The following is a 14,338-nucleotide window of genomic DNA, read 5'->3' on the forward strand; positions in this document are numbered from 1 at the left end:
CCCAATATCCTAGCATATTTTAGGAGTTTTGTTGTTGTTGTTTTCTGTAATTCCACCATTTATTTTATTATGAGTTTTACCCTGATTGATTTATCTTCATAACATCAATCATGTGGCATCATGGTATATTGTCAGCAGTAGACTTTATGTACAACCATGGATCTAGCATTTGGTAGCTTTGTACTAGTCTATACCATCAAGATTCTTGTCATTGCACTCAGAGAATTGGAAAATTGCAGAAGATTTTTAGGATAAATTTTCCAGAGTGTATTTTCTTTAAGTGAGAAATCATTATATATGCAAATATTTGCAATTATATACTGTATAATTGACATAATTTTTATTTGTTGAATTTTGAAATTTGATAGTGCTATTTTAATTGTATCTACTTTTTTTTATTTGTACTGAAGATTGAACCCAGGGGTGCTTAACAATGAAGCCACTTCCTCAGTTCTTTTTTTATATTTAAATTATAGACAGAGTATTGCTGAGTTGCTAAGTGCCTCACTAAGTTTCTCAATAATATATATATATATATATATATATATATATATATATATATATATATATATGACAATATTATATATAATATTCTCTTAAAATTTATGATCCTTTTTTCTTATCCTCCTCAGTCTCTGGAACTATAGTTGTCCATAACTAGACCTGTCTCATTTGCTTTTTAAAAACACCAACATTAATATTGGTAACTCTGTGTTATGTTTATCTTTAATAGCTTCTAACTTTCTCTTTTGCATATGACTTTCTTTACTTTTAGTTTTTAAAATTTACTTTTCATTGGGATGGATGATTTGATAATAAATTCTAGTCATTTTATGGCTTACTAATTTTTTCTGTATGTTTTATTTTCATGTTAGGTTTAGATGAATTGAAATTTTTGTAGCTGCATGGAGGTCTAAGTGAAACATAATAACCTGTATGGATATGTTAAACAAAAGGAACCACAATTTTTCCCAGTTATTCGACTGCAATGTATATACCCAAAGGATATAAAATCAGCATACTACATTGACACAGCCACATTAATGTTTATAGCAGCATAATTCACAATAGCTAAGGTATAAAACCAACCATTCAATGATGAATGGGTCCATTCAATGATAACAGGATAAAAAAAATGTTGCTTATTTACACAATAAACAATGAATCAGCCATAAAGAAGAATGACTTTATGACATTTGCCAAGAAATGGTTGAATCTGGAGATTTTATGCTAAGTAAAACAAAACATTTCTTTGAAACCAAAGTTTTGAAAGTTTTTGCTGATATGAGAAGTCTAAAGCTCATAAAGTGGGGAAGGGTAAGAAAAGAAGTTCAGTAGATTGCACAATGGTAAATAAATAAATAAATAAATAAATAGGAAGGAAATAGAAATATTAAAGACATATCTATATCTATATTTATATCTATATCTATATGTCTATATAATATTTCTATCCCATAATATATACTTAGGTATGTAAGTATATATTAGAACAGGATTTTAATTTGGATAAGATATATCCCATGCTTGCATAATTCCTTAAAAATTGATTTTACTATCAGGTAGAAATAGAAAGAACCAATGAAATAAAAAATAAATTACATTTTTTGACAAGCTATATGTATATTCTATTATAAACATCATACAATATATGCATCAATCAAATATATATATATGTATATTTTTGTGATAAAAATTGTTAAAATTATAAAACGGAAAATGCAAACAGGATTGTTTTTGATATTCTTTTATATTAATAGCATACATAAATACCATAAAATGTTTGAACTTAAATTCACTATTAAATATTTCCATTAAGTGGTCTTTCTACCTTTTTACATTTCAAAATTTCTCTTATACCATTGCTTTTGGGATTACTAGAGATTTTACTACATATTCAGAAAAGCCAGCTTTATCAGAGAAATAGCAAATAAGATTCTACACTTTAGTAAATATCTGATTATTTGTTGTACAATTAAAATTTGAGAAATCCCCCTTTTAATTACCATAATTTTTTCATCTGAACAATATACATAATTTTCATCATGATACAAAAATTAAAATATATATATTTTTGTGGTAACGCCTGAGTTTTATAATGTGTTTCACAATTGTGGAATATATATACATTTTTGAACTTAAATCACTTTTTCTGCAGAAGTAGATCATAGTATCATTGTGTTCCAAAACACCACCTACATGATAGTCCACTAACTGTCATTTTAATTTCAATTAACTTACAGACTGTGCAAATGTTCATGTGGTCAATCTGTTATTTATTTATCTATTCTTTTTACAGTTACTGTTATCACTCAGGGATATAGCCATTGATTTTACTGAAGAGGAGTGGAAATGCCTTCAGCCTGCTCAGAAAAACTTATATAAAGAAGTGATGTCAGAGAACTATAGAAACTTTGCCTTCCTGGGTAAGTTTAATTTCCCTTTAAAATTTTTAATTAATAGTTATAATTTAATTTACTTTTGTTATATTTTCTGGGAACTTCTCTGTAAGAATAAGTTTCAGATTTTTGTTTCAAAGAAAAAGGGCATTTTTAGTAAAAAATATTTACTCTTTAATATATTTTATGTTGCTCTTTAATCTCTCTGTTTCTTGGTATGTTATACATTCTCCACTTTAGATAAGTAGTTTCTAACATACTTTAATGATGTTAACTCTTGTAGACTACACAGAGCTGGGGACACAGCGAGACGTTCAAATGAAAAAAACAAAACTAAAAAATGTTGGCAGAGTAGTTATTTAGCAGAAAAAACATTTCAGAAGCTTAGGTTTATTTCTTTTGATTGTAATCATTGAACACATACTGCCCTACATTTAACACATTTTCAAATTTTTTATGATCCTCCATTTTCTTCTTTAGTGATGTCCCAGTTTATTCAGATTAACTACCAAAACTTACATTTTATTGTGAGTGCCAGCATGATGTTTTACAAATCTTCTTGTGAAGAAACCTGTAAAGAGGCAAACAGAAGAGAGAGACTCAGATTCAGTGAAAGGGAAAAAAACTGGCTACTCCTCTTCATGAGTGTACATAGTATACCCCAAAATTACATAGCTTCTTTTACAATGACTACATTCTAACCTAGTGGTATTTTAATCCCAAGTGCTAGCTAACCAAGATAAGGTACAATTAACACAAACATAGAGCTTCTTCTCCCAAAGGACATTACCACAGAAACTAGATAGTGCACCTGTATAGTTGTCTTAATAGCTTCAGAGAGAAACTGCTGGGAATTACAATTGTGGGACTCAGGGTTCCAGTTTCCATCATCCCCACACTTCTTATCTTCAAGGTCAGAATATGTAATGCCCCCCCTCTTTTATTAAGGCCTTTTGAATAAATAATATTACTTATCTCCTAATCTGCTACACTTTTTATGTACTTATTTTACCTTTATTTTATGTTATGTGTGCTAAATATAATTATCCTAGTCTATAAGGCATTTTTAAATTTTTTGTTTATTTCAGCCATGACTCCACAGGATACCCAAGAGTATTCACCAGAAAAGGGCATAAAACATATATTTCACAAAGTGATAAGTGGGAAATATAAAAGTTGTGATCTTGACTGTTTACAACAAAAGAAAATACAGAAAACTACAAGTGAGAATGAACACCAGGAATCATATAAAAAATCAGACCTTGTTCACCATCAGATAATTTATACAGGAGAGAAGCCCTACAAATGTAAAAAATGTGGCAAAACTTTTAGTAAAATAAATGATCTTATTAACCACAGAGTAACCCACAACAGACAGATGCTCTACCAATGGGCAGAATGTGATAAAATTTTTAAAGAAAAATCAATCTTTATTAAGCACAGCAGTATTCACACTGAAGAGAAGCCCTACAAATGTGAAGAATATAGTAAAGTTTTTATTAAAAACTTAAACCTTATTTACCAAAGAAGAATTAACACTGGAGAGAAGCCCTACAAATGTAAAGAATGTGGCAAAGCTTCCAGTAAAAAATCACACCTTATTTGCCACAGAAAAACTCATACTGGAGAGAAGTTTCACAAATGCAATGTATGTGGAAAAGTTTTTACTCAAATATCAACAGTTATTTGCCATAGAAGAATTCACACTGGAGAGAAGCCCTATAAATGTAAAGAATGTGGCAAAGCCTTTAGTCAAAAAGTTGGCCTTATTTATCACAGCAGAACTCATACTGGAGAGAAGCCCTACTACAAATGTAAAGAATGTGGCATAGCTTTAAGTCAAGAAGCAGACATTATTTGCCACAGTAGAACTCACACTGAAGAGAAGCCCTACAAATGTAAAAAGTGTAGCAAAACTTTCAGTCGAAAATCACACCTTTTTTGCCACAAAAGAACACACATTGGAGAGAAGCCCTACAAATGTAAAGAATGTGACAAAGCTTTCAGTCGAAAATCACACCTTATTTGCCACAATAGAACTCACACTGGAGAGAAGCCCTACAAATGTAAAGAATGTGGCAAAGCTTTTAGTCAAAAATCACACCTTATTCGCCACAGCAGAACTCACACTGGAGAGAAGCCCTACAAATGTAAAGAATGTGGCAAAGCTTTCAGTCGAAAATCACACCTTATTTGCCACAGCAGAACTCACACTGGAGAGAAGCCCTACAAATGTAAAGAATGTGGCAAAGCTTTCAGTCACAAATCCAACCTTATTAGCCACAGCAGAACTCACACTGGAGAGAAGCCCTACAAATGTAAAGAATGTGACAAAGCTTTCAGTCAAAAATCAGACCTTATTCACCATAGGAGAACTCACACTGGAGAGAAGCCCTACAAATGTAAAGAATGTGGCAAAGGTTTCAGTCAAAAATCACAGCTTATTTGCCACAGTAGAATTCACACTGGAGAGAAGCCCTACAAATGTAAAGAATGTGGCAAAGCTTTCAGTCGAACATCAGACCTTATTTGCCACAGCAGAACTCACACTGGAGAGAAGCCCTACAAATGTAAAGAATGTGGCAAAGCTTTCAGTCGAACATCAGACCTTATTTGCCACAGGAGAACTCACACTGGAGAGAAGCCCTACAAATGTAAAGAATGTGGCAAAGCTTTCAGTCAAAAATCACACCTTATTTGCCACAGAATAACTCACACTGGAGAGAAGCCCTACAAATGTAAAGAATGTGGCAAAGCTTTCAGTCGAAAATCACAGCTTATTTGCCACAGTAGAACTCACACTGGAGAGAAGCCCTACAAATGTAAAGAATGTGGCAAAGCTTTCAGTCAAAAATCACAGCTTATTTGCCACAGTAGAATTCACACTGGAGAGAAGCCCTACAAATGTAAAGAATGTGGCAAAGCTTTCAGTCAAAAATCACACCTTATTTGCCACAGTATAACTCACACTGGAGAGAAGCCCTACAAATGTAAAGAATGTGGCAAAGAATTCAGTCAAAATTCAGACCTTATTCACCACAGTAGAACTCACACTGGAGAGAAGCCCTACAAATGTAAAGAATGTGGCAAAGCTTTCAGTCGAAAATCACACCTTATTTGCCACAGCAGAACTCATACTGGAGAGAAGCCCTACAAATGTAAAGAATGTGGCAAAGCTTTTAGTGAAAAATCCAACCTTATTAGCCACAGAAGAACTCACACTGGAGAGAAGCCCTACAAATGTAAAGAATGTGGCAAAGCTTTCAGTCAAAAATCACACCTTATTTGTCACAGCAAAACTCACACTGGAGAGAAACCCTACAAATATAAAGACTGTGGCTAAGCTTTCTGTCAAAAATCACACTTTATTTGCCATAGAAGAACTCACACTGGAGAGAAGCCTAGCAAATGCAAAGTATGTGAAAATGCTTTACTCAAATATCAACCCTTGTTTGCCACAGTAGAATTCACACTCAAGAGAAGCCCTACAAATGTAAGGAAAGTGACAAAGCTTTTAGCAATAAAATAGGCCTTATCCACCACAGCAGATATCACACTGGAGAATAGTACTACAAATGTGAATAATGTGGCAAAACTTTTAATGAATTTAAAATAAAATACACACTGATGGATGTGAAATGTGAATAAAGTGATAATACTTTTAAAGAGAAACTAAACCTTATTAACAACACAATTTATACAGAAAAGAACCCATACACATGGAAACAATGCAGCAAAGCTTTTAATAAAAAATCAATTATTTTTCACCACCATTCTATTTATTCTGTAAAGAAGATATATAAATATAGAGAATGTAGAAACATTTTAAATTCTATATTATACATTACCAGACATCATCAATAAGACACTGGAGAGAAGCTTTATAAATGAGATCATTGAACAATTCCTCTAAGAAAGGGTCAAAATTTAATCCTCACCACAATAACCATAGCAAAGAGAAAGTTTTGAAATATGAAAATTGACTATGTGACAATGTTTTCAAAATTTATTCACCAATACTCAGCACCTGTTAATACATTCTTGTTAGAGAACACAAATGGAAAAAAAATAACATTTCAAAGGCACATGTTTCTTAAACATTAGTGATTATTGGAGAATTCATTGTGCCCAGAAACCCTAAAAAGTTAAACAATATTTCCAAAACTTCTCCAAATTTTAAATTCATTGAACATCTGAAAACTCATATCTGTAGTGAACATTTAACAGATTTTGTCTGAAATGTATGCCTTATATAACAATGAAACATTTATAATAAACACCTTGACAAATGTGAGAGTATAGTGAAGTCATTATCTATACATTACACCTTGATGTATATGAGGATCAGTAAAAGACACAAATCATTTAAATATAGAATATAAGTACTTGTTTTTAACTTTTGATTAAATTTATTAAGCATTATCAAGTTATTTGATATAAATATCAGTCATAAATAGCATACATGCTTAGTGCAGAAACCTCAACTTTGAAAGCATATATATTTTTTTTCTAAATCAAATATTAATATTTCCACTTTTGAATACCAGAGAAAACAATTATAAGAAATCTATTTTTTGGTGTGTAACACTGAATTGTAATATTTTAATCTTTAGTTTTTTGTATTGCAGTTTAAATTTAGGGATTTTTAAACACTATGCCACATTCCTATGTTCTCTCTCCACTTTTTCAAATTGTGATACTGGTCTTGCCATGTTGTATGAAACCACAATAAGTTGCTGAGGTAGAACTTATACTTCTGAAACTACTCTGCTTCCTAGTTTGTTTGGATCTTTGGACCATCATGCCCAGTTTGCAGTGCATTTTTTACCTATTTATGTATGGAATATGTCTTTATAACTCAATATTTCTGTATATGTTAACACTCATGTATAGCATCATGTCATTAAATGACAGATATTACAGTGTTCCACTTGACTGAATGATTTATGCAAGAGTAAAACCTACTATTGAGTAAATAATACTCTAGCATTTTTTAATACTTTTACACATTTTAATCAAGCTTAATGTGGAATATAATTTGCATAATCAGATCATTATAATTTATATTCTTTTTCTTTTCATGGTGAAATTATGAGTTATTGGTAGGACATTGATATAGGAAAATAAGCCCCAGATTTTCATATCTTGATTTACAAATTTTAACATTTTCACTTTTTAACATTTTAACATTTCATAATGATTTTAATAGACTGAATTTCCACAAACTTAAAGATAGCTCTTGCAGGAGAGAAGAGCTTTATCTTTCTTGTGTTTTCATAATGGCCTTCTAGACTTCAGCCTCATTGGAAATATTTTATTTTTATGTGAATGAGGTAAATGGTCAGTGTTTTCATATCCATTAGTTAAATCTGATATTGCTTTTATTTTATAGGCAGTGTTATTTTAGGGCAGGAATCAAAGAAATGGATCTGTAGTCAAGGTTGAGTGAGGCCTTATACTTTTGAAAAAATAATCAATGAGCTATGTTTCATAGTCTTATTTTCTGTGAACCAAGTGGTAAGAGGTAAACTGAGATGGTTGTATGTAAACATTAAGTTTCTTATCATAAAATGTTGGCTTACAGGCTACAATAGGGCAAAGTCTTCTTATACATGGAGTCCATACGAAAATGATTAAATATCATTCACAATATTATTAATATTACATATAATTCATGAAGAACTGAGTTTAAAACAATATATGGCTAAGAACAAGGCCTGGGGACATTATACACTCTCCAATATAGACATATTTATACCAATTTAATTATTCATCAAACTACACTAAAAAAAGAAAAATCAATTGGATCAAAGCACAACAATATACACATAGAAACTTGTAAAGACTTAAGCAAGAGACCCATAGTGGATGAAATGTGGCTTCTAAATGCTATAGGGAAAATGGACATATAATCAGATGTATTTGAAGAAAGATAAGTTACCCACTTTGAGCTAGAACAGCATTTGAAAGAAAAAGAATCACAATGTTAGCAAAGATTATTCACTTCCACTTGTATGCTTTGTAATATATTCCAAAAGATTTCTGCATGTTTTATTTCAGTCAAATTGAGAAACAATCTAGAAAGTTAAAAAATGAAAGTATTGCTCCTCTGGTTTTAAAAGCAAGTAAAAAATAGATATTTGTTGAGCTAGAAAAACTAACTATTTAGAGGTAAAAAAGAGAACTGAGAATTCCAGAGTCTCTGTATAATGTATTTCAGCCATCTCTGGCTGCACAGGGAATTTTTGCATAACAAAGAATTTCTTCACTTATGTAAAGCTTAAAGAACATTGCTGTTTTTCGCCAATCTTTTATATTAATAACAACGAAGTACCTTTCAACAGTTTCAGCCAGAAAAATACACAATTTCAAAAATCTTCTGGTTTATCCTCCATATATTCTGCCATAATATTCACCAGGAATAGATAATATAATCCTTTTGGCAGCCCCATCAAATCATTCACTTCTATTAATTTTAAGGCCAAACATATACTGCAGAGAAAAGTATGATACATGGAACAACATAGTTTTACTTAGTAAAAACATTTTTTCAATGAAAAATATATCCCAACTGCTTTGTCTTGGGATTGCATTAGAAAAATATGAGGTAATTATACTGTGTATTATGACCTCAGGCTCTGAACCTTAAAATACAAAAGAATATTTTACGTTTATTTTTAAATATAGTTTTTTTTGTATTTCAAACATTCAAATGAAATTCCACAGCAATGAATGATAAAAAAAATGAGAAAAACAACTGCAGTTTGGTGTCTCATCATGACCTTTCAATACCTGCTATAGATTGCCTGTGGGTTCCATTTTTAATTTAAAAGATAATAATTTTTCCATACAATTTGGGTGAAGTGCAGGACAAAATCTCCTGCATTGTTTTCCTGGGCAAGCCGTCATACTTGAAACAACTGAACACCAAATCAAAATATCTTTACTTTACTTTGTAATTCTATCAGTTCTAAACTGATCTATCATAAAACAAATCTACTTTCTTCTTGTTGAATATCTTGAGCCCAAAGATATGTATCCTGAATGCTAAAAGAAGTAGGATATGAAAGCAGAGGTCTTTTTCTCATAAGGCAAATTGCCATTTTTAAATTTGATTTTTCTGCTTTTGAAGATGTACACTTTTCTACCTACAATGGTATTACACTTTTCTACCTACAATGGTATTATGATTGATGGTGACTTCTGTGAATACAGGAGGCTTAAAATGCAGTTACATGATTTTTAGTTCTTTCACTGGTAAAAAATACTATAATTTGTACTCTAATAGGAGACTCAAAATGGTGCTAGACAAACCTATTTTTTTTAATCTGCCTCTTTATTCATGGTATTCTAATGATTTTGATCTAGTCAGTTCAGATAATTTCTGATTAATGGGTATCATCAAGAAGTAGGCATATATTCAACTTCCCTCTATGATCAGTAGCAATTCTTCCCATTAAAAATCAAAACATTTTCATAGAGTCATTGCTATATTTTAAGTAGCAATCTCGCTTTTGCTTTACTAAACAGAATCATTTCCACATAGTTGAGTTTCAAAGTAAATGGCAATACATTAACCTAAGCACCGTTAGGAATATAAGAAATACAAGATATCACCATTGAAATATATAAAAAATAAGAATCATAAATGCTAAGCCATTACCATCTAAAGTATACCAGGGCTTTTAAAATGTAATCTTATATGTTCTACTCATTCTCATAGTAAGAGGCCATAGACTCAAAGTAATTTTATCTTGTTGTTTTAGTCTGTTTTATAATGCTATAGGAAAATACCAGAACCAGGCTAATGTATAAAAAGACTTAAATGCATAAAAATGTTTTCTGAGATGCTGGGGTTTTGGCTCCATGGTAGAGTGCTCACCTAGTACATGCAAAGAACTGGGTTCAATCATCAGTGCCACATGAAAATATATAAGTAAAATAAAGATATTGTGTCCAACTACAACAGATAGATAGATAAATAAATAAATAAATAAATAAATAATATTTTTTGAGTACATAGTTCTGAAAATTTAAGTGCATTGTACCAGAATCTTCTCAGCTCCTGTGACAGCCCCTTCTACTGCATTACACATGAGATGTCATTATGGTGAGGGCTCATTTCAGAGGTAGAGAGAACATAAAAAGACAAGACAGGAAGTCAGAGAAATCCAGTAAGAAGACTTGCTCTTTTTGTAACAATCTGCTTTAATAGGAACTATCTTGTGTCCCATGAAAATTTCATTAACTCATTCCAAGGGCATCTCCTCCAGTGATCTAACCACAGTCTACTAGATCTCACTTCTTAAACATTCTAACATTTTCCAACTCTCTCCCTTTGGAAACTAAGTTCCCAACACATGAGCATTTGGGGGACACACTCAATTCATAATGAAAGTACTATGAGAAAGACAATGGTAAAAATGAGTCATAGAATGTCATTTCTTAGTACTTATAAAGATTGTAGATACTACAATAAAATGTTTTAGAATATAGAAATTATTTTAGATGGAGATTTTATTTTAAAGACAATAGGGAATTCAATTAAACTACTTCTTGAAGAATGAATAAATTTGAATGTGACAAAACTAATGGGCTAGGTATATTAAAAGAAGGGAAAAGTCTGTTGAAAACTCAATGAATGTATAGTAAACCATGCCTAGGTTTATAAAAAGAATGGTGGGCTTTGTGAATATGCTATATCAAGCCAAAAATGTACTGGCTAAAATGTGGTGGTCCTCAAAACCAGAGCAAATATTCATATGAAAGATGCAGTGGACATCAGTCTCAAGAGCTTCCTACTTAAAATATCTGCTTCCAAAGACTACATGCTTCTTAGTAATTCTCAGGAATATTATCTTTCTTTCAATTTCAATTTTTAGCTTTCTATATAGTTGCTGAACCATCTCTTGACCAGATCAATATTTTCTTGAACTTCTTCATATATTAATCTATACACTCTCTCACATGTTTGTTTCTATATTGTCATGAATCCCTCCTAGTTAATTCTGAGATGTGTGAGAGGTTTAACAAGCATAGAAATTTGCTTATAAAAATAAGCCATGTTGTAGGTGACAAGTAAAAGGAGAAAAGATGCAAAAGTCCTCATCTAAAGTTGTATATGCTGATACTACACAAGGTTATTCCATTGATTTCTGGATTGGGTTACGGAAGCAACTTTTATTATACAATATGACACAAATTTTATTAAATATGGTTGTTATAAACTTTTTGAGAACACCCAAATTTATCTTAGTAATTTCTACATTGAAAAACTACTGTTACTTTTAAACAAAAGTATTCATTGCAATAAATCTGAAATAATTCTTTAATATTGCAGAACAGAAAATTGGTGGCATTATTCACTGAATGCCAATATTTTCCAATAACACCTATAGGGGTACTTACAAAAATGACTAGATAGTTAAAGAAAAGAGTGAAATGAGACCCAGAAACAACTAAATATAGTAAAAATTATTATTACCTTATTTCAATACTAGTGCACTCTTTTTCTTTTTTTCCAAAAGTTAATTTTTTAACCTTTTGGTATGATATTTCACTTCATTTATATAACATGTTAAATACTATGGTTTTTGAATTTGCACTCTCTGATGCATCCAAAATATATTTGCATACCCCAAGACTTTATATATTATTCACTATAGAAAGAGTAGTTACTTCAAAAATCTATATAACCTTTTTCAAATGAAGTCTTGCATTTTTTAAAAATATCTGAAATAATTAGGATGAACTTAGTTCTAATTAGCATATAGTAAATTCCTGATAAATATTTGTGAAAAAGATGAATAAATAATAAGAGAATTTATATAATCTGTACAATATGGTATGTGGTATTTCATGTTTTTAGCTACAACTTATTGAATATTATAACAATCTTACTATGTGGGTAAGATGTGGGTATGATGAAACAATCATAAATAAAAATTTTATGTCTAATTGTTAATAATTCACCAAACAATTTTTTCAAAAACAAACACTCTAATGTGTGGGTTTTTTTAACAACTGTTGTATTATGAATGAATGAAGTTATGTAAATGAATAATTGGAACTACATACTTGCTTAGGGTGCCTATAATTTATTGTTAAAAATTCTTTAGCCATTTAAAATTTTAATACTGTATCTCACATTGTGACTTAATGGAATTTAGATAAAATGTGCATTAATAATGCTAAAGTCTTTAATTGAATCTTATATCAGTTTATGAAATAAGCATGCTCTATGTGATTTCCTCAACTCTAAGTGTCTTATGTTTTAAGAAACTGTATGGACAATTCAAATTAATGTGAACATACTAATATCAATAGAAGAAGCACCATAGGAAAAATGAAAACAAAGAATTGGGAGATGTCACCATTATAGATGTAATTTTCTCAACATCTTTTCAATGTACCTAACCCAGTATTGATACCAAAATTAATGAGCAAACTCTTCTCGTGCTGAGTGTGCATGATGCTATTATATAAAATGTAAACAATTGTAAATGTCTCAGAGATGCATTTTACAATAGTATTTCACTGTGTTTGACCACAGCACATACCTTCTCGGTATTCAAATGGGTAAAAATAAAAAAAAAAAAAATTCAAGTAAAGTCCATGTTAAACAATACCAACTATTTTTTCATAAGGAAACTGTCAGTGTTTTTTTTGAAACAACATGACAATAAACTGTACCCTATCACATAAAGAAAAGCAACAATTATTTTATTTGAATATGCCAGGTATTCTTTGGCAAAATGCCACATATATTGTTTTAATTTTACAGGTGTGAATTATATTTGATTTTTTCTAAATTGCTACTTATTTAATATAAATTTGTTGAGAAATTATTTCTGCACATGCTGATTAGTGAAATATAGTGAGGAATGGAAGTCATTTAAAGCTCTATAAATTGCAATCTCAGAATGGTAGGAGGAAGTTATATATAATCATGAGAAACATATTGAGTAATATTGTTTTTTTCTAGATATTTATTTCCCTTAGTATCCACGTTTCACATAAACTACTGCTTTTAAATTGAGCTGACTATTAAATATTATAGGAAAGGCCATCAGAACAATTAGAATAAGAAATTTAAAAGAGAAACAATAAAATCATAAAAATCTAGTTGACAAAAGTAGTCAACTGTTGGATTTTAGCTTTTGACTTTACTAAATTTCCTCCTATATTTTGTTTTTTAATGATGACTAAGAGGAAGGTACTTCTATAAAGAGCATGACCAGAACAATTTATGGCAATTCGTTTTTCTGAAACATATATAAATTTGACTTGCTAACTAAGAATTTAATCTATTGAGTATATCTTTTTATGGTCAAAAAAATGTATAACTACACAACATGAAGATTGGCCTTTTGAAAAAAGGAATGTGATGGTGAAAACCAATTTGGAAAGGTAGTATTGAATATTTTATAACAAAGAAAAAGCAGGAATATTTAAAACAGTTTTGATTATTAGATTCATGTAAAATAATAAAAGGTAGTGCTCAGGCTTGATGTGATGGCACATACCTGTAATCTCAAAAATCATAGAGTCTGAAGCAGAAGGATCACAACATAAGGTCCAGCCTTAGTGATTGAGACCCAGTCTCAAAATAAAATATTGAAGAATTGTGAATATATGAGTAAAAAAGTACCCCTGGGTTCAATCCCCAGGACTATATAAAACAGTAGTTTCCAAAATTTACACCCAAATCAGCAGACTCCACTCCACCTGCAACTATGTAAAGTTCTAAAAGGAAATTAAATTTAGGCATATCTACTACTAGTTGTCTGATATTGACCATAATTTTGAAATATATACATAGAAGACCCTTCACAAAGTATTAGGTGTTCCCATTACTTTTTCCAATTGCAATGAGAGAGGGAGGAAAACCAATTTAGCTTATGAGGCCACTTCTTCCTCTTAAGGCCAATGAGTCAAAT

At 30.7% G+C, this 14,338-nt stretch overlaps 1 protein-coding gene across 1 annotated transcript; it reads left to right on the forward strand.

The window, feature by feature from the left end:
• Positions 1-3,777: 3,777 nt before the first annotated feature.
• LOC144371427 (uncharacterized) lies at positions 3,778-5,742 on the forward strand. Its single transcript, XM_078033746.1, has one exon. The coding sequence runs from the start codon at positions 3,778-3,780 to the stop codon at positions 5,740-5,742; it is 1,965 nt and encodes a 654-aa protein (XP_077889872.1).
• The last annotated feature ends 8,596 nt before the right edge of the window (positions 5,743-14,338 follow it).

This window comes from Ictidomys tridecemlineatus, chromosome 16 (genome assembly GCF_052094955.1).
Source record: "Ictidomys tridecemlineatus isolate mIctTri1 chromosome 16, mIctTri1.hap1, whole genome shotgun sequence".
In the NCBI taxonomy this organism is placed as follows: domain Eukaryota; kingdom Metazoa; phylum Chordata; class Mammalia; order Rodentia; family Sciuridae; genus Ictidomys; species Ictidomys tridecemlineatus.